This window comes from Heterodontus francisci, chromosome 7, assembly GCF_036365525.1.
Source record: "Heterodontus francisci isolate sHetFra1 chromosome 7, sHetFra1.hap1, whole genome shotgun sequence".
NCBI lineage: Eukaryota > Metazoa > Chordata > Chondrichthyes > Heterodontiformes > Heterodontidae > Heterodontus > Heterodontus francisci.
The window spans coordinates 51,671,154-51,697,319 of record NC_090377.1 but is presented as its reverse complement, the minus strand read 5'-3'; the positions used below and the strand labels follow the sequence as shown (position 1 = coordinate 51,697,319).

The 26,166-nt window shown below is 44.1% G+C and overlaps 1 protein-coding gene across 1 annotated transcript in view; it reads left to right on the top strand.

The window, feature by feature from the left end:
• The first annotated feature begins 5,443 nt into the window (after window positions 1-5,443).
• Window positions 5,444-26,166, top strand: part of zgc:172182 (coiled-coil domain-containing protein 89) — a 32,429-nt gene continuing 11,706 nt past the window's right edge. Inside the window, exons 1-5 of the mRNA XM_068034521.1 lie at window positions 5,444-5,608; window positions 10,969-11,441; window positions 14,547-14,677; window positions 15,143-15,279; window positions 19,086-19,162. Coding sequence (XP_067890622.1) covers window positions 5,540-5,608; window positions 10,969-11,441; window positions 14,547-14,677; window positions 15,143-15,279; window positions 19,086-19,162 — 887 coding nt within the window. The 5' untranslated portion in view covers window positions 5,444-5,539. The remainder of the gene's footprint in view (window positions 5,609-10,968; window positions 11,442-14,546; window positions 14,678-15,142; window positions 15,280-19,085; window positions 19,163-26,166) is intronic.

Here is a 26,166-nt window from a genome sequence, read left to right as displayed (position 1 = left end):
CCAAAGTGCATCACCTCACACTTCTCAGAAATAAATTCCATCTGCCACTGTTCCGCCCATCTTACCAGCCCAACTATAACATCCTGTAATCTAAGTCTTTCGTTCTCACTATTTACGACACCACCAATTTTTGTGTCGTCTGCAAACTTACTGATCATACCTCCTATATTCACGTCTAAGTCACTAATGTACACTACAAACAGTAAGGATCCCAGCACCGATCCCTGCGGTACCCCACTGGTCACAGGCCTCTATTCGCAAAAACACCCTTCAACCATCACCCTCTGTTTTCTTCCATGAAGCTAATTTTGGATCCAATTTGCCAAATTACCCTGGATCTTATTGGCTCTTACCTTCTTAATCAGTCTCCCATGCAGGACCTTATCAAAAGCCTTACCAAAGTCCATGTAGACTACATCAGCTGCTTTACCCTCAGCTACACACCTGGTCACCTCCTCAAAAAATTCAATCAAATTTGTTAGACACGATCTCCCCCTGACAAAGCCATGCTGACTATCCCTGATTAAGCTCTGACTATCCAACTAAAGGCTGCCAACCTCAACCCAACTTGTGGTATGAGGTCATTAACTTGATTGGGGTGACATAGGAACATAGGAAATAGGAGCAGAAGTAGGCCCCTCGAGCCTGCTCCACCATTCAACTAAATCATGGCTGATCTTCTACCTCAACATTATTTTACTACACTATCCCCATATCCCTTGATATCTTTAATATCTAGAAATCTATCGATCTCTGTAAGGACCTATAAGGATGTATCAATGCACCTTTCCCAACTGAGGCTGGAATGTAAGAGTGGCTTCGTGCTTAGTAAACACCTCACAGGAACAGAGCAACCCCAATTTTGCAGCTCTCAAGGAGCTACTGGACCACACCTGCAAGATAATCCAAGATTATTTATCTTCTCCCTCCTGCATTTTGGGGTCTTTCTATGTCCATAACGTAATCTATGCCTGCTCTCAAATTTGCAGTAAATTTTGTCCTCAGTATGATTAGAGTGAAGCAGCAACATAGATTGCAAAATTTAGGTGAATTAAACTAAAGGTATTTATTGATTGATTATTTTCACAGTAACATGCAAGAAGTTTCTTTTTAATGGAAACAAAACTGTCACTGGAAATGGTCCAATGTCTCATCCATTTGTCTATATTAATTAATAATCACTAATAATTATCCACTTTTTTTGTTAAAGGTATCTGTTATTTATAAAGCTGCTTACAACTAGTACAAACCAGTTGATATTTGTGTCAACGGTCAACAGCTTTTGAATGTGCAATGCAAAGGTACAACAGTATAGGCACTAAATCTCTACCAAAATTAAACAAATGCACTTTGTAACTCCTGTTTTGAGTGGTTCACTGCAGATGAACACCAAGAATTTTTTAAATTGGAGAAAACTTTAGGGGTATAAATTGGTTATCATTGTGCCTATTTTCAGAAGTGGTGACAGAAATAACCAATTTCACAGGATATTTGGCTGAGATTTTCAGGCGACCGGGGAATCTGACTAAAACAGGTGTTAGGCCCCTTACCAATGCTAATGAGTGGCCTATTGCCCTTTTTACAACTCCTCAGAGAAATTGGATTGCTCTGAGCTGATCAGGCACTAAGCCTGTTCTGCTCAGGTTTTGCTGGTATGGATGCACCCTAGAAAGTGGTCACCATCAAAAAGTTAAGTTTAAAAAAGTTTTGATTTTAACATGGAGCTATGAGAACACCATCCCGGTTCCACATGGCCGCAATCGCGTCCCTTACCCCTGCTTTCCGGAACGTAGCTGAGACAAGCTGTCCAAAATACAATCAATTTGAAGGGTGAGCTGCCTTTGAAAGCATGACAAATGCCAGCAGTTTGCCCAGAATATTTGGATGAGGCTTGAGGCCCAAATTTGGGTCCACCTCAGGCCTCTTGGTTTGGGCATGTGTTGGCCATGGAGAACTGAGTTTTGAGCCCAAAAAATAGACCAAAACAATGATTGAGTGAAGGGGAATAAAAAGAAAGGTTTCCATACCATTAGTGTAATTTAGTTTTGGAATGGCTTCTCCTGGTCTGTTAAGGAAAATGTTGTGTGTGTGTGTGTCTGTGCACATGACAGGCAATTTTCCTGTCTGTGTCTTCTGACCTATATATACAAGTGAGGACATCTTGTCAGTAAAGTGCAAAAGTTTAAGGGTTTCCACATTTTTATTAGTTCTTGTCATACATGTAAAATTAGGCTTTCCATTACGCATTCATTCCAATTTGGTTGCAAATGTGGCAAAAAAATCTCATCTGGAGTTACTGATCCCTGACCATATCTAATTTTGTGCTTTACATCAAGAACCACTCACAGTTTTGATCTGTTAGTGGAGTGTCACCATGTTGGCAACATGAGGGGCTTACAAAAATAATCCAGAGTTCATTGGGGTAAATTTTCATCTTCACCACACAGGAATCTGGTGGAGTGGATCACCTGCCCACTGAACATGCTTCAGTGCAGTTTATCCTTCCCTATGGATAAAAAGAAAAATAAAATGCTGGAAATATATGCTATGCCTATGAGCATCTGAAAAGATAAAAGATGAGTTAATGTTTTGGGCAAACAAGCACTGTACATACTTGTAGGTGGTCAAACTGCTTAGGTCAACTGACAATGCACCATCAGGTACAAACTATATATCAGCTAGGTCACACACACTATGTACTTCCATTTTCTTCCAAAAGCAATAAGCATGTACAGGCATGTATATGAAAGTTTGAACAGCACTGTGACAGATGATGCAGTCTGTATCTGCCTGGGCTTGCCTGGTTGCGCTCTGAATCTTAAAGGAGCTGGAGTGCCAAATGTACACGGTCAGTATAACCTGAGTGGCATAACAGTAGAAGGTTGATGACATGAGGTGGGACTCTTGCCAGTAACCAACTGGAGCAGTAGAAAGAAAGAAAACACTTCCAAAAAAAAATTAATTAAAGGTGTAATGTCAAATTGCAGAGTAGTGGGGGTGGATGAGGGGCTGGGGGCCTTGACTGGTGTGTGTATTTCCATAAGGGTCAATATTTAGGTACCTAACATATATAAATTACCTGGATATGAAAAACAGTTGTAAGTTGATCAAATTTGAAGACTCCATATCAGCAAGATCAGTTGAGATAAAAACTTTTAAGGAAAGGAAAATTGGGCAGGGCATGTAACGAACTGCTAATCTGATATCGTTTGTTTCTGCCATTAGTGGAGACACAAAAAGTGACATGTGTTAGCAACACATCCTCATAATAACTCGTCATCTAGCTTTTGTCAAAAAGTTGGCATGGAGCAACAGAATAGAAAGAAAAGATAATTATTGTACAAACCTTGAGCTGGGCCCATGCCCCTGCTTCTTTATCTAAATAATGTACCTGAACTCTGCAGTACAGTCTTCTACTGCAAAAGCCATTATGCCCAGGCTGATACCAGTCAGGCCTATGCCAGTATTCATCCTTTCCCTTCTTGTTGTGATGATGCCCAATGCTTCTACTATTTCTACCTTTGCTTCGTTCAGCAACTTAGGATGCATTTCATCTGGACCAGATGACTTAGTGACTTTCAGTAATGCTAATCCTTTTAGTACACCTTCCCTATTTAACAGTATCCCATCCTTAACATCCTCTCCACTTTTAGTATAACCTTCACAATCTTCTCCTATCAAAGCAGAAGCATGCATTGATTAGCTAATATTGGTGGCATGGAATCTCCTTATACCCACGTGTTAAGGTGATCTCTCATAGGTACTGTGAAGATGGAAATTTAGAGGGAGGTATCAACAGGTTGTCCTGGCCAGCCTTCTACTCAAGGAGTTGATGCTAGGCAGGGGAGCTGCTGCAAAGTACACAGTGAAGCAATAATGGGCACTCATGGGATGGTGCAGGCAAAGTGAAGCAATGCATAGTTAGGAAGGAAGAGCACATTATAGTTATAGGGTAAGGGGAATAAATAGGCGTTTCTGTGGCCGCAAAAGAGACTCAAGGATGATATGTTGCCTCCCTGGTGCTAGGGTCAAGGATGTCTCAGAGTGGTTACAGGACATTCTGAAGGGGGAGGGTGAACAGCCAGTGGTTGTGGTACACATTGGTACAAACGAAATAGGTAAAAAAAAAAGGATGAGGTCCTAAAAGCAGAATATAGGGAGCTAGGAAGTAAGTTGAAAAATAGGACCTCAAAGATAGTGATCTCAGGATTACTACCAGTGCCCCGTGCTAGAGTAGAAATAGTAGGATATATCGGATGAATACATAGCTGAAGAGATTGTGTGAGGCGGAGGGTTTTAGATTCCTGAGACATTGGGACCAGTACAAACTCGACGGGTTACACCTGGGCAGGACCGAGACTGATGTCCTAGGGAGAGTATTTGCTAGGGTGGTTGGGGAGGGTTTAAACTAAAATGGCAGGGGGATGGGAACCTGTGCAAGGAGTCAGAGGAGGGGAGGAATCAAAGACAAGAACAAAAGACAGTAAGGGGAATAAGAAAAGTGATAGGCAGAGAAATCAAGGGCCAGAATCAAACAGGGCCACAGTGAAAAATAGTGGGAAGGGACAAGTAATGTCAAAAAGACAAGCCTTAAGGCTTTGTGCCTTAATGCACAGAGCATTCGAAATAAAGTGGATGAATTAATCGCACAAATAGATGTAAACAGATATGATATATTTGGGATTACGGAGACATGGCTGCAAGGTGACAAGGGATGGGAAATGAACATCCAGGGGTATTCAGTATTTAGGAACGACAGACAAAAAGCAAAAGGCGGTGGAGTTGCATTGCTGGTTAAAGAGGAAATTAACGCAATAGTGAGGAAAGATATTAGCTCTGACGATGTGGAATCTGTATGGGTAGAGCTCAGAAACATGCAAGATAATAGAAGAAAAACATTTGGGAGAGTTAATGGAGTGGAGAATGAGTGCAATGCGGCAAGTAGCCTTTTCTTGTCATTTCTGACTTTGCTTGTTCACTTCTTCCAACTGACAAGGTGTACTAGTGACATACACTGGCATTGAACTGGTATTACCATGAGGCAAAGCCCTGAATATAAATACAAACCATACATTTTAAATGAAAACAACGACCTTAAAGTACCATAAATGTAACGCAACATTCTGCAACAAATGGACAATGCTCAGCTCTGTAAAAATGCAAAGGTTTCCAGAGACCCACCAGGGCCTCAGCAGCTCTCATCTACAAAGTCTATATTTTAAGACGGTTACTGCCACAAACTGAAAACTCACAATAATTTGGCATTGATATTAGGATTTTTTTTTTGCACTTTTTCTGCAAGGGACGGATTTACAGAAGCTTTCAGCCGAATAAAAGTTTTGAAACGCCGGCCTCTTTCTGCTGTTGCTGCTGAAGAGCTGGGGAAGGAATATTTCAGGATCGCGTTTTGAACTCACTGAGGTATTGTACCTTGGCAGCCGCTGTAATGCGGGTTGCTACCGGCAACAGTTGAAGCGGTGAAGGGAGAGGTGCGAAGGGGTAGGAGTGGAACCGGAGCGGGAGTCGGGACCGGGGGAACATGGAGCGGCGACAGGCCACCGAACCAACTCCCCGGGACTTCAATCAACTGGTACAGGACAGCAAACAGGTAGGAACCGAGAGAGCAGCCCGTGCGAGAGCAGTGCGTTCACGCCGGATTACAACCCGGAGTCAGTGTGTTCACATCCAGATCACAAACCTGGAGTCAGTGCGTTCACACTCAGATCACAAACCTGGAGTCAGTGCGTTCACACCCAGATCACAAACCCTGGGCAGTGCGTTGCAACCGGATCACAAACCCGGGTCAGTGCGTTCACAACCAGATCACACACCCAAGTCAGTACGATCACACCTGGATCAAAAACGCACACAGAGATCACAAACCTGGAATCTATGCGTTTACACCCAGATCGCAAATCCGAGTCAGTGCGTTTATGCCCAGATGACAAACGTGGGTCAGTGCTGTACGACCAGGTGAGAAAGGTGCATAGGGGCCCCTCTCAGTCTTCAACTGGTCTTACCGTAACAGGGTTTAATTTTAAACACACCGTGATTTTACTTCCACCTTGGTGAATCCTTGTTCGCCGCTTTCCAATTATAAGGGAAAGAAACTGGCACAAACAGGCTTCTTAGGTTTAAAGAAAAGTTAAAATTTATTAAATATAAACTCTAATTTGGTTAATGCATACGGATACAGGATGCGCCTAAGCTAATGTGCATGTGCCATACATGCATGCAAATTGAGACAGAAAAGAGAAAAAATAAAGTGGAAAAGTTTGAGGCAATAACTGAAGAGTTTTTGTTATGGTTCTTCGAGCTCACTGTAGAGTCCTTGATTGCAAGTAGATCTTTCTTTTCATTAGAGCCCAGTATTCTTCTTAAACCTTGTTTGCTGTAGGAGACTTTTCTGTCTTGGAGTTCATGTGTCTTCAGTGGATTCAGAGGCTTGTGAGAAAGAGATGCGAGAAGACAACTTCTCAGTCCAGAAGCAAAAAGTCTTTGAGTCCAAACTCTCTGTGGCCAGTTCAAAAAAAACCCTGGAACAACCAGTTAGTCATGTGACCAGCTGGTCCAACCAGTCCTGGGTTGGAGCACCTTAGCAGTCTCTGAAATGCTCCTCATACACACAATACCTGGTGATCAAGGTCCATTGTGGGTTGAATATGTCAGGGAATGGTCCTTTTTCCTTCCAAGCACTGCCTGTTAATTTGCAAATGTCTTTTCCAGCCACGGCTGATCTGTTTAACAAGTCCTTTCCTTGCTCCAGCAACAGTTGAAAATCAATGTTCATGACAAAATTAATGTGCCTCATTCTTAGCAGGGGGGGGGGGGGGCCTAGCATGACAATGCATTCACGCCTGGATCACAAACCCAAGTCAGTGCGTTCACACCCGAATCACAAATGTGGGTCATTGCGTTCACACAAGGATCACAAACCTGAGTCAGTGCGTTTACGCCCGAATCACAAACCCAAGTCAGTGCCTTCATCCCCGGATCACAAACCCGGAGCCAGTGCATTCATGTCCAGATCACAAACCGGGTCAGTGTGTTCACACCCGGACCACAATCCCAAGTCAGTGTGTTTACACCCGGATCATAAACGCGGGTCAGTGCGTTCACACAAGGATCACAAACCTGAGTCAGTGTGTTTACGCCCGAATCACAAACCTGAATTAGTGCTTTCATCCCCGGATCACAAACCCAGAGTCAGTGTGCTCACACCCGGAGTCTGTGCGTTCACGCCCGGATCACCAACCTGGGTCTGTGCTTTCACACCCAGATCAGAAACCCAGTGTCAGTGCATTCACACCCGGATCACAAACCTGGAGTCAGTGCATTCATGTCCGGATCACAAACCAGATCAGTGTATTCACACCCAGATCACAACCCGGAGTCTGTGTGTTCACACACAGATCACAAACCCGAGTCGGTGCGTTCACACAGGGATCACAAACCCGAGTCGGTGTGTTCACACCTGGATCACAAACCCAGGTCAGTACGTTCACACAGGGATCACAAACCTGAGTCAGTACTTTCACACCCGGATCAGAAACCCGGTGTCAGTGTGTTCACACCCGGATCACAAACCCGGAGCCAGTGCATTCATGTCCGGATCACAAACTGGGTCAGTGTGTTCACACCCGGACCACAAACCCAAGTCAGTGCGTTTACACCCGGATCACAAACGCGGGTCAGTGCGTTCACACAGAGATCACAAACCTGAGTCAGTGCGTTTACACCCGGATCACAAACCTGAATTAGTGCTTTCATCCCCGGATCACAAACCCAGAGTCAGTGTGTTCACACCCGGAGTCTGTGAGTTCATGCCCGATCACAAACCCAGAGTCAGTGTGTTCACACCCGGAGTCTGTGAGTTCATGCCCGGATCACAAACCTGGGTCGGTGTGTTCACACCTGGATCACAAACCCAGGTCAGTGCGTTCACACAGGGATCACAAACCTGAGTCAGTGCTTTCACACCCGGATCAGAAACCCGGTGTCAGTGTGTTCACACCCGGATCACAAACCCGGAGCCAGTGCATTCATGTCCGGATCACAAACTGGGTCAGTGTGTTCACACCCGGACCACAAACCCAAGTCAGTGCGTTTACACCCGGATCACAAACGCGGGTCAGTGCGTTCACACAGAGATCACAAACCTGAGTCAGTGCGTTTACACCCGGATCACAAACCTGAATTAGTGCTTTCATCCCCGGATCACAAACCCAGAGTCAGTGTGTTCACACCCGGAGTCTGTGAGTTCATGCCCGGATCACAAACCCAGAGTCAGTGTGTTCACACCCGGAGTCTGTGAGTTCATGCCCGGATCACAAACCTGGGTCTGTGCTTTCACACCCAGATCAGAAACCCAGTGTCAGTGCATTCATGTCCGGATCACAAACCGGATCACTGTATTCACACCCAGATCACAAACCCGGAGTCTGTGCGTTCACACCTGGATCACAAACCCAGGTCAGTGCGTTCACACCTGGATCACAAACCCGACTCAGTGCGTTCACACCTGGATCACAAACCCGAGTCAGTGCATTCACACTGATAACTAAACCAGGTCACAAGCACAGCCATTGAGAGAGAGCTGCACTGTATGAGGTGTCTACCTTTGGATTAGATGATAATCCATCTGCCTTGTCAGGTGGACATATAAGATCTCATGGCATTATTGAAGAAGTGGAGGTACATTCTCCAGGTGTCCTGGCCAACTTTCATTCCTCAAGTAACATTAAAAACAGATGTTTTGGTCCTTTTTCTTTGCTGTTTGTGGGATCTTGCTGTGCAAAAAACTGTTGCCACATTTCCTACATTACAATAAGGACTTCATTGCCTTTGGGACATCTTGATGTTGCCTTGCAGGCCCCCACCTGCCAAAAATGAGGCATATTAATTGTGTCATGTAAACATTGATTTTAAACTGTTGCTGAAGCAAGGAAATAACTTGTCAAACAGATCAGCCGTGGCTCAAAAAGACATTTACATACTAACAGACAGCGCTTGTGGAGACAAAGGATCATTCCCTGACACATTCAACCCACAATAGATTTTGATCAGCAGACATTGAAGGTGTAAGGAAGAGCATTCTAGAGATTTCTAAGGTGATACAATCCACAAAAGCCAGGACTGGTTAATCCAGCTGGTCACATGACTAACTGGCTGGTCCAGGGTTTTTTGAACTAGCTACGGAGAGTTTGAAGTCAGAGAGTCTGTTTGCTCCTGGACTGGAAAAGACTTCTACTGTCTGTTTGGCTCTCCCTTTCTTTCTCACAGAATTCTAAATCCACTGAAGACACATGAACCCCCAAGAAAGGAAAGTCTCCTACATCGAACAAGGTTTAAGAAGGGCCCCATGGAAAAGCAAGACCTATCTACAATCAAGGACTTTGCAGCGAGCTTGAGGAACCATAAAAAAAACCCATCTTCAGATATTGCCATAGACCTTTCCAATTTCTTCTCTTTTCTGTCTCTGTCTGCATGTGTGTATCGCGTATGCATGCTAGCATGGGTGTGTTGTGTATCCGTAGGCGTTAAACGAATTAAAGTTTAATAAAATTTCAACCTTTCTCCTTTAAACCTAAGAAAACCTGTTTTGGGCTGGTTTCTTAGCCTTATAATTGGAAAGCAGTGAACAAAGATTCACCAAGGGGGAGCTAAAAACACGGTGTGTTTAAAATTAAACCCTGTTGCAGTAAGACCAGGTGAAGGCTGAAAGGGAACCCTAGATCCCTTTCTCACCTGGTCGTAACAATGTCTTGAAAGACTCAACTTGACTGTTCCTTTCTTCCCTGCTCCATTGTAAACAGTGGGGGGAGAGGTGCAGGTTGATTTCCAATCAGCCAGCAGATCACACTGAAGTCAACCAAGTTTAGGACCCACCACAGAGTTGGACTTCAGATTTCCCAGCCTGTAGGGTCTTTTCTTAAGGTTCAGTGGCTGTGAAGTAACTCCCAAACTAATTTATGTGACAGCTCTCACTGTTTGCAGTAGAACTGCTCCAAAACACAAAGACACACTCTCCATAATGTGACCACTTGAGGCTGTGCCAGAATTTAAAAAAAAGAAAAGTAATTTCATGCAGGAATATTTTTTCATATTAAAAAGATAATTTAAACAGAAGTTTCTCCTCTGCTTGGCATTCCTTCCTCTTTAATTCTAGCTGTGTCTCTTGACACCAGTGAGAAGATTTTAACAACAGCAACAAAAGCTTATATTTATATAGCACCTTTAATGTAATAAAATGTCTCAAGGCGCTTCGCAGGAGCATCATAAAAGAAAGTATGACACCGAGCCACATAAGGAGATATTAGGTGAGATGACCCTAAGCTTGGTCAAAAAGGTAGGTTTTAAAGGATGTCTTGAAGGAGGAGAGCGAGGCAAGATGGAAAAGTTTAGGGAGGGAGTTCCAGAGCTTAAGGCCGAGGCAACTGAAGCCACGGCCACCAGTGGTGGAGCAATTAAAATTGGGGATGCTCAAGAGGCCAGAATTAGATGAGAACAGATTATCTCGGAGACTTGTGGGGCTGGAGGAGATTACAAAGTCCGGGAGGGGCAAGACCATGAAGGATTTGAAAACAAGGGTGAGAATTTTAAAATTAAGACATTGCTTGAGGGGGAGCCAGTGTAGGTCAGCGAGCACTAGGGAGATAGGTGAACAGGACTTGGTGCGAGTTCGGGCATAGACAGTAGAGGTTTGGATGACCTCAAGTTTGCGGAGGGTAGAATGTAGAAGACCAGCCAGGAGTGCGTTGGAATAGTCAAGTATAGAGGTAACCAAGGCATAAATGATCATCTATATACTGAATTTGAACTTGGATCTCTTAACATGGCTATAATTAGGAAGTGTATGGCCAGTGGGGCTATTGTAGCAGTATGTAAAATTAACCAGCTATCCCTCCTTTATTCAAAATGCTGTGACTAAGCAAATATGAAACATTCAAGTCATTTTGCATTGTTTAGGAAATTGATGCAGTGCAAATTACGTTAGAGAAACTACGCGGACTCTCCCAAGATGACAAAACAGAAAATGCCTTGTTACGATCCAGAATAGATGAACAGTCACAGCTCATCTGCATACTAAAACGGCGAGCAGATGAGTTTTTACTGCGTTGCCAAACTTTGGAGGCAGTTAACACTGAGCTGGAGAACCAGTGCGAGGACTTCAAGCAACAATTAGAGGGCCAACTAAAGCAGTCAGCTCGGCTAGAGGAGCGATTTATGGACCTGGCATTCAACCACCAAGAAATTATCAAATTCAAGGATGAATACAAGAGTCAGAATGCAGAGCTCAGACAGCAAAATGAAAAACTCCAGAGAGAGAATGAAAATATTTTCTGTAAAGCTCTAGAACAGAAGGATGACCAAATATTCAAGCTCTCCAATGAGTTGGAAAAATGTTTAAAGCAGTGCAAGGCATTAGAACAGGAATGCAAGTAAGCAGTGTGAATGATAATTTCAGAATGTGAAATGTGCTAATAATTTAACCAAACACAAGTATTTAATTTGTCATTATAACATTAATTTTAGAGTGAAATTGTACCACCATGAATCATGATTTAATTTTTAAAATGCCCAATACCAATTAGTGGGGCCAGGGGGCACAGTGCATGCACCTATAGCGTTGTCTGAGCCGGTACATAATATTCATGATGCATGTTCATTATCATGACTCCAGTGCGCAGCCAGCAATTCTTGGGCTGTTCATTGGCTGCACTCCTGTTTATGGGGCCAAATATCAGACATCTCTGATGCCTATTCAAGGCAACCAGCTGCTCCTGAAGAAAATGTGCACTCTTACAGGGCAGAAAGCACTTGTGAATATAATAATGGCAGCAGGAAGCACCCAGAGGGCAATAAGCACCGAGGGGGCACCAAGTTCCTACGATACTATGCTGGTGGTCCTGGTTCAGGCAGTGGACAGAGGGAGGGAGATTCTGTCTTCTCCAGGGATCAGAAAGTGCTCCAGCAACAAGTCTGCTGCCAGATTGTCAAGGTAAGAATACTGCTCTCTTAGTCTGCTCACACCTCCACCCTAACTATTCACCACAATATGCCCTTCCCCCACTTTCCTTCACCCTCACAATTACTACACTTGCTTATCCTACTCATATACTCACCACTATTGCAAATCTCACTTTCCCATACTTACGCACTGCATATGATGTATTACACCATAATAGTCTTGTAAGAGCATGTCTGTCACTTACACACACTTCTTTCTTTCAGGACAAAGTTATACAAAATTCCGAACAGGAAGCTGTCACCAGAAGAGCCCGAGCCCATGTGTAAACCTTCTCCTCCCTCAAGGAAAACGCATTTGCCATCACAGAAGAGAGAATCATGGCTGTGACCAACAATGCTAGAAGAGATGTCATACAGGGTTTCTTCACACATCATCTTCTTTTTCTCTTCTTCTATCTCACTCTACACACTCTGCATGATAAACTGCAGGTGCCCTCACCAGCCACTTTTCTCTCACTCTGCTTTCCCTTCACACTAAAAGTTAACTCCTGTTCTTCTCTTTCAATTTAGATGCTGAAAATGTGGATGCTCCTTGGTCCGTGAAGAGCAGCCCAGCCTTCCAACTGCCTTACACAATCTCACCCTCACTAGCATCATATTGGTAACACACATACTTTAAAGGCTAAGCTAGAGAAGGGGTCTTCATATGGTGAATTGTCAGCTACAAGTGTGCAGCAGCTGGGGCAGGGGATAGGATGTCATGGATGACAGCTTACTGGAGTCATATTGGCTCTGCGACAGAGGACTCAGGGCCAACTTTGATGGCCCAGCCTACCAAAGAAAGTTGATGGCCATATACCAGGAAATTTATCAGAAAAGGCTAGGTGCATCCTGTAGGCAACCAGCGAGCTTACACATAATATCAAAGGATGTAAGTGAGTCCAGCTCCAACTTGTGTTAAGAGTTTGCACAGAGCCTGGAGACCATTCCATCCAATATGGATCAACTGAGTGGTTAGCTCCATCGCAGGAAGTTTGGAACCCACCATTACGGAACCCCCTCAGACAGCATTCTCAGATGGCTGCAACCAAGACCAGTGTTGAAATGGAAGTTAGCCATCAGCATGAAATGATAAGTAACCTGTAAGTACTGCATGTTCTCTTTAAAGAGCACTGGTGAAGGGTCCTTCCTGTCTCCTAGAGCCATTATTTGCTGGGCGAGTTCAGCAAGTGGCATCAGCAATTGGGGCCATAACAAAATTGGAAAAGAGTCCTGCAAGAAGCAGAAGATCCTAATTTAAATACATTATTTGGGGTTTTCCATAGTTCTGCTGTGGATACCTATGGAGAAGCCCAGTCCAGTATGACGAGTGGAACACTTCCAGCTGAAAATGAGTGTGCACTTCATGTTCGACTTATTGGAGGCTGAGGCACCTGTTTAGTGCCTGAAAAATGGGCGTAACGTCATCAAATTTCCAGGCCATCGATCAAGAAAACTGTCTCGAATACATTCTAGGAATTCACTGCCTTTACTATTTGAGCTGTCTGCCTCTCAATCTGTGAAAATTAAAACCTATAACCATATTGTTTTTGCTGTATGTTTTCTCTGATCACTGTATTTATACATCCCTCCCCCGGACCAACCACATTACTATCAGGAGGTCAGCAGACAAATCCTACCACAGTCTTAGATCCTTTCCTGTTCCATAACTCAATCCATAGTTTTTCCATGGCCCGATTACCCATACTAAAATCCTTACTTTCTACTGCGGTAATTGTGTATTTTATAAATATTGTTACTCCCCCTTCCTTTTCAATTTTCCTGTACTATCTAAAGATCCCATAGCTAGAAGTATTTAGCTCCCAATCATTCAGAACTTGCAGCCAGCTCTCTAATAGTTACCAGATCATACCCTTTAAGCTGAATTTATGCTTCTGACTTACTTATTTTATTTCTTATGCTACATGCATTCACATACAGAAACCTTATCTGGGTAACTGTCCCCACTTTTCCCATATGTCCTACTGGTCTTCTTATACTTCTTAGTTTATGGTGTGGCTTTTCCCCTCCAACACGGTTGATCCTAGAACTTAAGGGAATGATGCATATAGAAAGATTGACTAGTCTGGGTCTTTTCCTGCTTGCAAAGTGAAGAGGGAAAGGGGATGGGATATAAATGTTTAAAATTATGAAAGGTTTGGACAAATTGGATTCAAATAAGGTTACTATATACAGACTGTAAGCACAGGGGGTCATATTAACAAATTAAGGACAACAAAAGAAAATAGGAAATACAGGGGTAACTTTTTTACTGAGAGAGCACTAAGTATGTGGAACAGTTTACCCACATGGATGGTAGAACAAAAATCCTTAATGCATTTCAGGAAGACATTAGACAGGCTCTCGTCAATAAATAGATTCAGGGTTATCCAAAAAGCACCAAGAACGTACCATGGATGGATTCCCTAAATGGTTATTTCCTGCCGATAATTGTTAATATTAATTCTTGCATGTTTTTGGCTAGTTCTCTGAAAGCCAATGAGTTGACTATGATATTTTTTGTTCATGTATTTCAGGCAAATATCACAGAATTTACAGAGAAAAGAAAGTGAGTTTTTAGAGAAGCAAACAAGCACAGAAAAGTTTTATCTGAATGAAGTACAATCTTTGAAGGTAAAGCTGAAAGAATCAGAAGATAGATGTAATGGTATGTATTCAAAAGCATAAGCAGTACTAAAATGACAAGTAATTCCAAATTATCAAAGTAAGTTTGAGCGAATGCAACAACAGTGATGTTTATAAGAGCAATTACGAGATGAAGTTTACATTAGTATGTAAACTTCATGCAACCTTTACTTGTATTTTTAAATTGTAATTTCAAAGTATTTGAATAGCTCATGTAAGTGGCAATGTGCATGCACAATCATAACTTTGTATAACCGCCTAAAATAATTTTATCAATATAGTTTTAGAATGAATTGAGCAAATAGTTTTTATATTGCTGGTAGTATCAAAACATGCTGTTTTTCTTATACTTTTGAAAAATATTCTGTTTCATTGGGACTAATCAGTTAGAAACAGCATATTTGTGGTTGGTAATTATGTATCAAGTTGAAAATGTGACTAGATCCATTGACATTTGTACCTTTCTAAATCTGACACACTTTTTAAGAGGCTGAACTGAAGCAGAAAGAAGCTGCTGAAACCAGAAATCGTGAAGAAACAGATCTCCAGCAAAAATTGCATGTGGTGTCTCAGGAGAAGGAAGAACTTCTGAAACTTTCCATGCAGCGGGGGAAAATTATACAGGTTAATTTCGGCAGTATAAAAGAAATATGATAGAATATCAGTTCAAGTGGTATAGTGATAATGTCACTGGGCTAGTATTCCAGAGGCCCAGGCTAATGTCTGGGGACATGGGCATGGATTCAGATCCCACCAAAGTAGCTGGTGGAATTTAAATTCAATGAATTAATAATTAATTTTTAAAAATCTGTAATTGAAAACTAGTCTCAGTAATGGTGCCATGAAACTATTATCGATTGTTGTAAAAATCCACATGGTTCAATAATGTCTTTTAGGGAAGGAAATCTGCCGTCCTTACCTGGTCTGGCCTACATGTGACTCAAGACCCACAGCAATGTTGTTGACTCTTAACTGCCCTCTGAAATCGTAGCAAGCCACTCAGTTGCCAAGGGCAATTAAGGATGGACAACAAATGCTGGCTTGCCAGTGATGCCCGCATCCCATGAAAGAATAAAAAAGTAGAGTAAAAAAGCGACTTCTAAGTATGTTAACAGTTCTGAATCGATTCCTTGTATATGAGAAACAAACAGCTTAAACTGATAAAATTAAAATAAGAACAAAGAACAGTACAGCACAGGAACAGGCCATTCGGCCCTCCAAGCCTGCGCCGATTATGATGCCTGTCTAAACTAAAACCTTCTGCACTTTCGGGGACTGTATCCCTCTATTCCCATCCTATGTATTTGTCAAGATGCCTCTTAAACGTCGCTATCGTACCTGCTTCCACCACCTCCCCCGACAGCAAGTTCCAAGCACTGTGTGTGTACCCTCTGTGTAAAAAACTTGCCTCGCACATCCCCTCTAAACTTTGCCCCTCGCACTTTAAACCTATGTCCCCCAGTAACTGACTCTTCCACCTGCGTTGCCACTTTCAGTGATCTGTTGACCTGTACGCCCAGATCTCTCTGCCTGTCAGTACTCCTATGGGTTCTGCCATTTACTGTAAACTTCCCACCTGTATTAGACCTTCCAAAATGCATTACCTTACATTTGTCCAGATTAAACTCCATCTGCCATTTCTCCGCCCAAGTCTCCAACCGATCTATATCCTGCTGTATCCTCTGACAATCCTCATCACTACCCGCAACTCCACCAGCCTTTGTGTCGTCCACAAACCTACTAATCAGATCAGCTACATTTTACTCCAAATTATTTATATATACTACAAACAGCAAAGATCCCAGCACTGATCCCTGCGGAACACCACTAGTCACAGCCCTCCATTCAGAAAAGCACCCTTCCACTGCTACCCTCTGTCTTCTATGACTGAGCCAGTTCTGTATCCATCTTGCCAGCTCACCTCTGATCCCGTGTGACTTCACCTTTTGTACCAGTCTGCCATGAGGGAACTTGTCAAAGGCTTTACTGAAGTCCACGTAGACAACCTTCACTGCCCTTCCTTCATCAATAATCTTCGTCACTTCCTCAAAAAACCCGATCAAGTTAGTGAGACACAACTTCCCTTTCACAAAACCATGCTGCCTCTCGCTAACAAGTCCATTTGTTTCCAAATGGGAGTAAATCCTGTCCCGAAGAATCCTCTCCAATCATTTCCCTACCACTGACGTAAGGCTCACCAGCCTGTAATTTCCTGGATTATCCTTGCTACCCTTCTTAAACAAAGGAACAACATTGGCTATTCTCCATTCCTCTGGGACCTCACCTGTAGCCAATGAGGATACAAAGATTTCTGTCAAGGCCCCAGCAATTTCCTCCCTTGCCTCCCTCAGTATTCTGGGGTAGATCCCATCAGGCCCTGGGGACTTATCTACCTTAATGTTTTTCAAGACGCCCAACACCTCCTTTGTGATATCGACATGAGCCAGACTATCTACACTCCCTTCCCTAGACTCATCATGCCCCAAGTTCTTCTCTTGGGTGAATACTGATGCAAAGTACTCATTTAGTACCTTGCCCATTTCCTCTGGCTCCACGCATAGATTCCCTCCTCTGACCTTGAGTGGGCCAACCCTTTCCCTGGCTACCCTCTTGCTCTTTATATACATATAAAAAACCTTGGGATTCTCTTTAATCCTGTTTGCCAATGACTTTTCATGACCCATTTTAGCCCTCCTGACTCCTTACTTAAGTTCCTTCCTACTTTCTTTATGTTCCTCAAAGTCTGTTCCCAGCCTTCTAGCCCTAATGAATGCTTCCTTTTTCTTTTTGACTAGGCTCACAATATCCCTCGTTATCCGAGGTTCCCGAAACTTGCCAAACTTATCCTTCATCCTCACAGGAACATGCCGGTCCTGGGTTCTAATCAACTGACGTTTGAAAGACTCCCACATGTCAGATGTTGATATACCCTCAAACAGCCGCCCCCAATCTAAATTCTTCAGTTCCTGTCTAATAGTGTTATAATTAGCCTTCCCTCAATTTAGCATCTTCACCCGAGGACTACTCTTATCCTTATCCACAAGTACCTTAAAACTTACGGAATTATGGTCACTGTTCCCGAAATGCTCCCCTACTGAAACTTTGACCACCTGGCCAGGCTCATTCCCCAATACCAGTTCCAGTACGGCCCCTTCCCTAGTTGGACTATCTACGTATTGTTTCAAAAAGTCCTCCTGGATGCTTCTTACAAATTCTGCCCCATCCAAGCCCCTAGCACTAAGTGAGTCCCAGTCAATATAGGGGAAGTTAAAATCACCCACCAGCACAACCCTGTTGCTTTTACATCTTTCCAAGATCTGTCTACATATCTTCTCCTCTAATTCCCGCTGGCTGTTGGGAGGCCTGTAGTAAACCCCCAACATTGTGACTGCACCCTTTCTATTCCTGAGCTCTACCCATATTGCCTCGCTGCATGATCCCTCCAAGGTGTCCTCTCGCAGTACAGCTGTGATTTTCTCCTTAACCAGTAATGCAACTCCCCCACCCCTTTTACATCCCCCTCTATCCCACCTGAAGCATCTAAATCCCGGAGAGTTTAGCTGCCAATCCTGTCCTTCCCTCAACCAAGTCTCTGTAATAGCAACAACATCATAGTTCCAAGTACTGATCCAAGCTCTAAGTTCATCTGCCTTGCCTGTTGTACTTCTCGCCTTGAAACAAATGCACTTCAGACCACCAGTCCTACATAACTACAAAATTATTATTGATCTACTATCTTGTAACATTGTCCTTGGTCAGAGGATGTACTGTTTTATAAGATGGGCCCATTAAGCTCTGCAACTGTCCTTTCTGTACCCAAAGTTAGAAACCTATGAATAAAGAACAGAATTTTTCTTCCTATTCTCCCTGTATTCCACTTAACAGTACTTTTCTCTCAACTCTTTTCATCAAGATATCAGTATCTGTTCCCAACAAAATCACCTGTTTTCCTCACTTGCTCTCCTGAGCAAGGTCTCTTTCTCATTCATAACCATCACAACAGGATGTCTCATTTTCTCTCCTGAACTCCATCATCAAGATACTGTTTCCTTCTTGCTTTCGCCCTCAACAAATTATTTTTTCCTTTTCCATCTCCAGGCACAAAAGACCTTTTTTACCAATCCTTTCATTTCTTTTCTCCCTATTTCCTGGGGCACAGTACTCTTGAAGTAAAGTCAGAAGTTCACTCCTCAGAGATGGATTCCTGTTCATATACATAATAGGGCTAGCTTTGGTCACACCAGTGGTTCTTTATCTTTTTCGAGGTTAGCCCCAGCATTTCAAACGTTTTTGGCTTAGAATGTGAAATTGTTTTTATTTTAGAAGTGATTCTTGCTGATCTGGAGATATATGTGGATGCAACAGGGAACTTTACTTGTCATTTGTAGAAGTCCAATATCTGCATCACTATGACTTTTTGAAATATATAGGACAAACAAAAGGATATTCAGCAACTTGAGGAGAAACTAAGAGTAGCAGAAAAGGCAAAGAAAGATGCAGAAGAAAGGTAAGACAACAGGGAAAGGCTATTAAGTGTGAGCCAAACATTGATTAATATTACATTTTTTAAACTTCTTTTACAGAATTTTACACTGGTTTATATACTACTACAGTTCTAAATTTGCTTATATGGCATTTGCAGAAGTATACATTGATAAGTCAGTTGATATTATGTATATACCAATATACAATTATACAACCTCAGTAGTACTTCGGATAATGATATTAACGAGCAGGACCTGCCCCTCTTCCATCAGTCTGGCCTTCGATAGTTTTATAATGCCAGGAAACCAAGATGACTTCATCCTTTTCCAGTTTAAACCAGAGGCCCAGCATCAGTTGCTCTGAGGTTCCACAGATACGTAGCTGTTACTTCTTGCAGCAAGAAGCAGTATTAGTCTATGCCTGGGTTATCCAACCTACTGCCCGCGGGCCACAATCTGGTCCGCAGAGGGTTTCCATCCAGCCCGCCAAGCATGGTGCAGCTCTCTGGTCCGATCCGGGGGCTGCCATTCCCACTGCATTTCGGGGGCCACTCACCAATCTGGGCACTGCAACCAATGGTGGTGTCCATTTATTCAATATGGGGGCAGCAACCAATGGGAGCATCCACATTTTCCAATGTGAGGACAACAACCAATGGGTGCATCTGTTTTTTCAATCTGGTGATGGCAACCAATGGGAGCATCCATTTTTTTTCAATGTGAGGACGGCAACCAGTGGGTGCGTCAGTCTTTCATTGTGGTGTCGCCAACCAATAGGAGCGTCCCTTTTCAATCAAGTGACCCATTACAAAACGGAGGTGGGGTAGGTTGAATGCATTGTGACGTTGGAAGAGGCTAAATGGAGAAATCTATGACTCTGCAGGGGGAAGACACGGAGGCGAAGGGGTGAGCACCCGAGCCGGACGGAGGGAGGGCTCAGCTTGTGTTTAAGTTTATTTGAGTGAATTTTAACTTTAGGTAACTGCACCTCGGGTCTTTTTGTGCATTTTCACAAGCATCGGGGTGGGGGGAGGGTGTGGGGGGTGCGGGGAAGGTGTCCTCACAGAATGGAATGGGGAAGGGGTCTTGAATGTGAACTGCAAGGAAAGGATCAACTTGTGCACAAACTGTATGAGCATGTCCATGCGTTTGTACAGACGTTAGAATTGATGCAGAAACAGCTGAATATGAAGAGAGCTGTGAAATTCACAATGCTATCTACAAGACATGCTGAGACCGTGAACCATGGAAAGTATTCTGCACTGATCCACAGCTTGAGAGACAAATTCAGACTAAGGTTTTCGGATTTCAGGGAACATGATGATGAAATGAAGTTGTTCACAGATACGTTTGGAACTGATGCTGCTGATGCTCAGGACATGGCACAACATGAACTAATTGAGATCCAAAATGCAGTGACATGAAGAGAGCTTTCACAGAGCATGACCTTCTTGCATTTCATCATCAGTACATTCCCACATAATCCTATCCAAATCTAACAAAACATGCTGTTCGATTCATTGCATTGTTTAGCAGGCCCATATTGCTCCCATTGGATGCTCCCATTGGTTTTTTTTATTCATTCATGGGATGTGGGCATCATAGGCCAGGCCAGCATTTATTGCCCATCCCTAATTGCCCTTGAACTGAGTGGCTTGCTAGGCCACTTCGAGGGCATGTAAGAGTCAACCACATTGCTGTGGATCTGGAGTCATATGTCGGCCAGACCAGGTAAGGACAGCAGATTTCCTTCCCCAAAGGACATTAGTGAACCAGATGGGTTTTTACAACAATCGACAATGGTTTCATGGCCATCATAAGACTAGCTTTAAATTCCAGATTTATTAATTGAATTCAAATTCCACCTTCTGCTGTGGTGGGATTCGAACCCATGTCCCCAGAGCAATAACTGGGTTTCTGGGTTACTAGTCCAGTGACAAAAGCAGTACGCCACTGCCACCCCATGGTTGCCATCCCCAGATTGCAAAAACGGATGCACCCATTGGTTGCTGTCCCCACATTGAAAAAAATGGATGCTGCAATTGGTTGTCGCCCCCAGATTGAAAAAATGGACACTGCCATTGGTTGCCGTGCCCAGATTGAAAATCAACACCATTTTTTTCAGGAATGAGAGGTGTCAAAACACCATCACAGTCACTCCTATAATAAAAGTAAAATACTGCAGATGCTGGAAATCTGAAATAAAAACAGAAGGTGCTGGAAACACTCAGCAGTTCAGGCAGCATCTATGGAGAATGAAGCAGAGTTAACGTTTCAGGTCTGTGACCTTTCATCGATGAGAACGTAAGAAAATTAGTCTTTCCATTTAAAGCTTCTTCATCTCCACAAAAATGCACATTTGTTGTTGTTTCGGTTAATAGTACAATAAATTTCAAATATCTTATATTTCCGAAATTTGCTCAGCGGCCCCTTATATCGGACAAAAATTGTAATGCGGCCTCCCATGTGAAAAGGTTAGACAACCCTGGCCTATGCAATGATGATCATCATCAATCTCCTTTTTGGGCAGGGGCATGGATCAGGGAAGATTGATCATGCTTAGATAATTTTAGAATGTGTCACAGAACTGTATTTTTTTTCTCCTCTGTTTGAAACGGTGTGCTTTTAAGTCTCTTAAAAACAGTGTACCTTAAAGACAGAGAGAGAAGTTTTAGATTTCTGAGAACAGTGTGCCACAGCTGCACTTGTTACCTAGGCAACAGCAGGAGAGTGAGGAGATCACATGGTGTAATGTTTCAATTTAACAGTGTGTAAAAACTGGCTAAAACCAGTTTTGAACTAGAGAGGCAACAGCGAAGCATACTTGCTGGAGAAAGGAGCTGCCTATTTCTCTCAGCAGAAATTCTACAGTGAGTTACAGGCCATGCTAACTGCCTAAGGAGGAAAAAACCCTTTGAGAGACCATTTGTATTGCTGGAGGTAGCAAAATTCCTTTTCTTTACTTCCAATCCAAGAAGTCTTTGCTTCAAGATTGAATCTCTCTTGACTGGTTGTGTTTTCTGCAATTCGCAGTAAAGTTTCAACTGAGAGACCGTCAGTTTTAAAATCCGAGTAGACCCATTGCTATACTCCTTGTATAAAGAACTGACGCCTCTTGCAGGTGAAGTGCTTTGAATGCCTATCTATTGAAGGTCTGTTTCATCAAATCCGCGTGGAGACTTCGAGTGGCATTTGATTATTTTTACACTAGAATACCTCACCCATCAGGAATGTAACCCACAAAGACTTGTAACCCAGTTATTTATTTATTTTTAAGAAACAGCTAATTTTTAAAACACCATTCTTTTTTTAAAAAACGGTTAACCATTGATTTTTGAGTGTATGGGCTGAATTTTACCATCCCCTCAATGCTGCGTGTCACGGTTCAGGGGCTGGTAAAATGCTGCGGGGAAAGGCCCGCCTCGATGCACAATGTTGAGACGGGCCCACCGCATTTTATCGGCGGCGGTGGGACCTCAGTGCGCCCCCCACCCTACCGCACGTTGGCGGCACCACAATCAACATATGGTAATGATTACTTACCTATGCTGATTATGCATCCCACCGCCTCTCCACCGCCACTACCGGATTTTTCATTGAACGGGCGGCTGTCACGTGCTGTCCCGTTCACGATCTGAAAAGCCGGCAGGGTCCTCACTCTGCATTACGGAAGGGAGGAGGGAGGGGGGATATGCAGGGGTCTAACTCTGCATTCTGGGAGGGAGGGGGGAGATACACAGGGTTCGCACTCTGCATTCTTAAAGGGAGGAGGGTGGGGGGGGATACACAGGGGTCTAACTCTGCATTCCTGGAGGGAGCGGGGAGATACACAGGGGTCGCACTCTGCATTTTTAAAGGAGGAGGGAGAGGGGGATATGCCGGGGTCTAACTGCATTCCTAAAGGGAGGGGGGCGGGAATACACAGGGGTCGCACTCTGCATTTTGAAAGAGAGAGGGCCTGGGATTACTGGAGGGAAAGGTGTTCTGGCATAAAGGGAGGTACCGTGTTCCATCCGTCCACTAACAGTGTACGCTCTGTGTTTGTGGCAATGGCATACTAGGCACCCTATATGTGGGGAGGGTGCCGGAAAGGGTAGGAGCATTAAGGTTTTATGGGGCAGTCGATTCAGCTGGTAGGATCTTGATGTGGTCATGTGCCACGCTGAGTGTTGGCCAGGATGGGCAATGCCATGGCATGCCACATAGTTGATCTAGGAAAGCAGTTGATGTACCCGTCAAGACCAATCCATGCCCTGTTAGGAACCTTCGAATGCATGCAGGGTTCAACTTTATTTATCACGTGGAAATAGGTATGGCTCATCCTACATTGTGTGATCCTCAGCACGTGAGGATTCCTATGCGTCAGAGGCAATATCAACAGTCGGGTGCGATCCACGTAGAGGCCCCCGTTCGTGAGCAGCAACCCCCAAGGGGAGCCCGCCATTACGTTTGCCGTGCATCCAGAGGCCCCACATGACATGCCATCTGATGTCAGAACACCAGTGTCGAGGAGATTGCACATATAGAGAGGGCGGTGACACGTCTCTGTGCCCTGCTTAAGGATGACCTGCAGCCCATGGGCTCTGGTGGACATCCCATGTCTTTGTTCCTCATAGTGGCAGCGGTTCTCAAGCCTGATGCCTCTGCAGCCTTTTAGGGGCCCAACAGAGACCTTTGTGGGGTCACACAGTCAGCAGTGCACCGCTGCATCAGGGAGGTCACCAATGCCCTGCACCAGAGGGCCAGTGAGTATGTCCGCTTCAGGACGGACCTCTCAGCCGGGCCCAGAGGGCCTTTGGTTCTGGCACCATTGCCGGAGAACCATAGGTTGTAATGTTCATAGACTGCACTCACGTGGCCATCAGGCCTACTGCCAGGCTACCACCTGCAGTTTTCACCATTAAAGGAGCCCTCTAAATCAAGGTGAAGCCGGTATGTAAACACTGCAGATGCTTGCAGTGAATGTGTGACCTCTTCTCAGGCAGCTGCCATGACATCTGGGTCTTGCACCAGTCGCAGCTGCCACCGCTGTTCACTGAACTGGCTCAGATGGACGGGTGGCTTCCTGGAGATGAGGGCTATCCTTTGCAGACATGGCTCCTGACACCAGTGAGAGACTCCACCACTGCTGCAGAGGAGAGATACAACACCAGCCACTGAGCTACATGAGCCACCATCGAGCAGGAGATCGGAATGTGCTGAAAAAGCACCTCCAATGCCCGTATGGATAGGGTGATGCCCTGTACTATGGGCTGAAAAGGCCAGCACCTTTCTTTGCTGCTCTGCACAACTACTTACCCAATAGGGGCCAGGCCTGTCATGATGATGAGAGACATCAACAGGATTCCTCCTCGGACTATGAGGATACTGACGACCTACAATATGAAAGATGCATGGGAGGGCAGATGGTACCCAGGCTCTGCACGCAGGGCTAGCAGTGAGGTAGGGATGTACAGAAGTGGCTTATCAGACAAAAACTCTCTGCTCCATAGGAACTGACATGAGCACTGCAAGCCACACATCACCCTTGCTCACATGCTGTGCACCAGTCCACATCTGCAGTATCCATGTGTAAACCATTAGAGGCAGCAGCTGACTGAACCAATGTCCATGTCACTGCATCCGTGGAGACACTCATATGTAATGGTGGCATGGCAATGATATTGCATACTTTGGCTCTTCTGAAGGGCCAACGGTGCAAAGGGATGTGACATTGGCGCTACATGCTGGCACATATCATTCGCACAGAGAAAAGGACACACATGTTGGTGAGGAACATGGAGTGAAAGATGTATTTACATTGCTGTGACACCTGTGCATTCCCATTTGTGTCAGTGTGTTCTCTGTAAACCTCTGTAATACCATTAATGGTGTATTTAAGTCTCACGTCCTGGAATGTGCAAATTTAAGATTATTCACCCTACAAGAAGGAATGTTACACTTGAGTGAAAGAAGAGGATTGCAACTTCATGGGACACTGGGACACAGCAGGGTAAGTATGTGGCAGCAAAGCAGAAAGTGCTGGGGTAACTCAGCAGGTCAGGCAGCATTTGTGGAGAGCGAAGCAGAGTTAACTTTCTAGTCTGTGAACTTGGACGTTAACTCTGCTTCTCTCTCCATAGATGCTGCCTGACCTGCTGGATTTCTGCAGCGCTTTCTGCTTTGCTGCCAGATTGACAGCAGCCCCACTCTTCAACAGTCAGTTAAGTATTCTTTGACAGCTGTCAGGAAGCAGGTGCTGGGACGCTTAAAATAGGGCTCCAGCACCTGCTGCACAGCTGTCAAAGGGTTCCTCACTGCACCGAATGTCCCGCCTCTCCCCACGTAATATCGTGGTCGCTCTGTGGCGGCCACTAAATGGGGGCACTACGCTGAGTTCAAAGGGTGCCGCCGCAGACGGCGGCGCCCCAATAAAATTCAGCCCTATGCATGTGAATGGGCGAGTTAGGTTAAAATATGAAGTTATAAGGTCTTTAGACTTAGATTTATCTTAATAATGTTTAAGATTTAGTTTTTAATAAATAGTTAATTTGTTGTTGTCTAAAGATACCTGGTTTAGTCTGTTTTATTCTGGGGGGGGGGGGCGGATACTAGAGTGTTTAATTTAGCTGTTTTCCAATGGGGTGGGAAGACTCTAAGCATATGCTGCAGCCTGTGCAGTGGTAGGACTGAACTGACAGTGCATTGCGCCCGCCTCGATCGTAACAGATGACACAGAATTGAAGGCGGCTATTTGGCCCATGGTGCCTGCATTGTCTCACTGAAAGATCTATCCAATTAGTTCTACTCCCCTTGCTCTATCCCATCGCCCTTTAAGTATTTATCCAATTGCCTTTTGCAAATTAACTTTGAATCTGCTCCATCTACTGTTTCAGCCAGTCCTTTTCAGATAATAACAAGTCAGTGCATAATTTTTATTCCCCTCATGTCATCTCTGGCTCTTTTGCCAATTACCTTAAATCTGTGTCCTCTGGTTACTCCTCCTTCTGCCACTGCAAACAGTTTCTCCTTATTGTTACAATCAGGT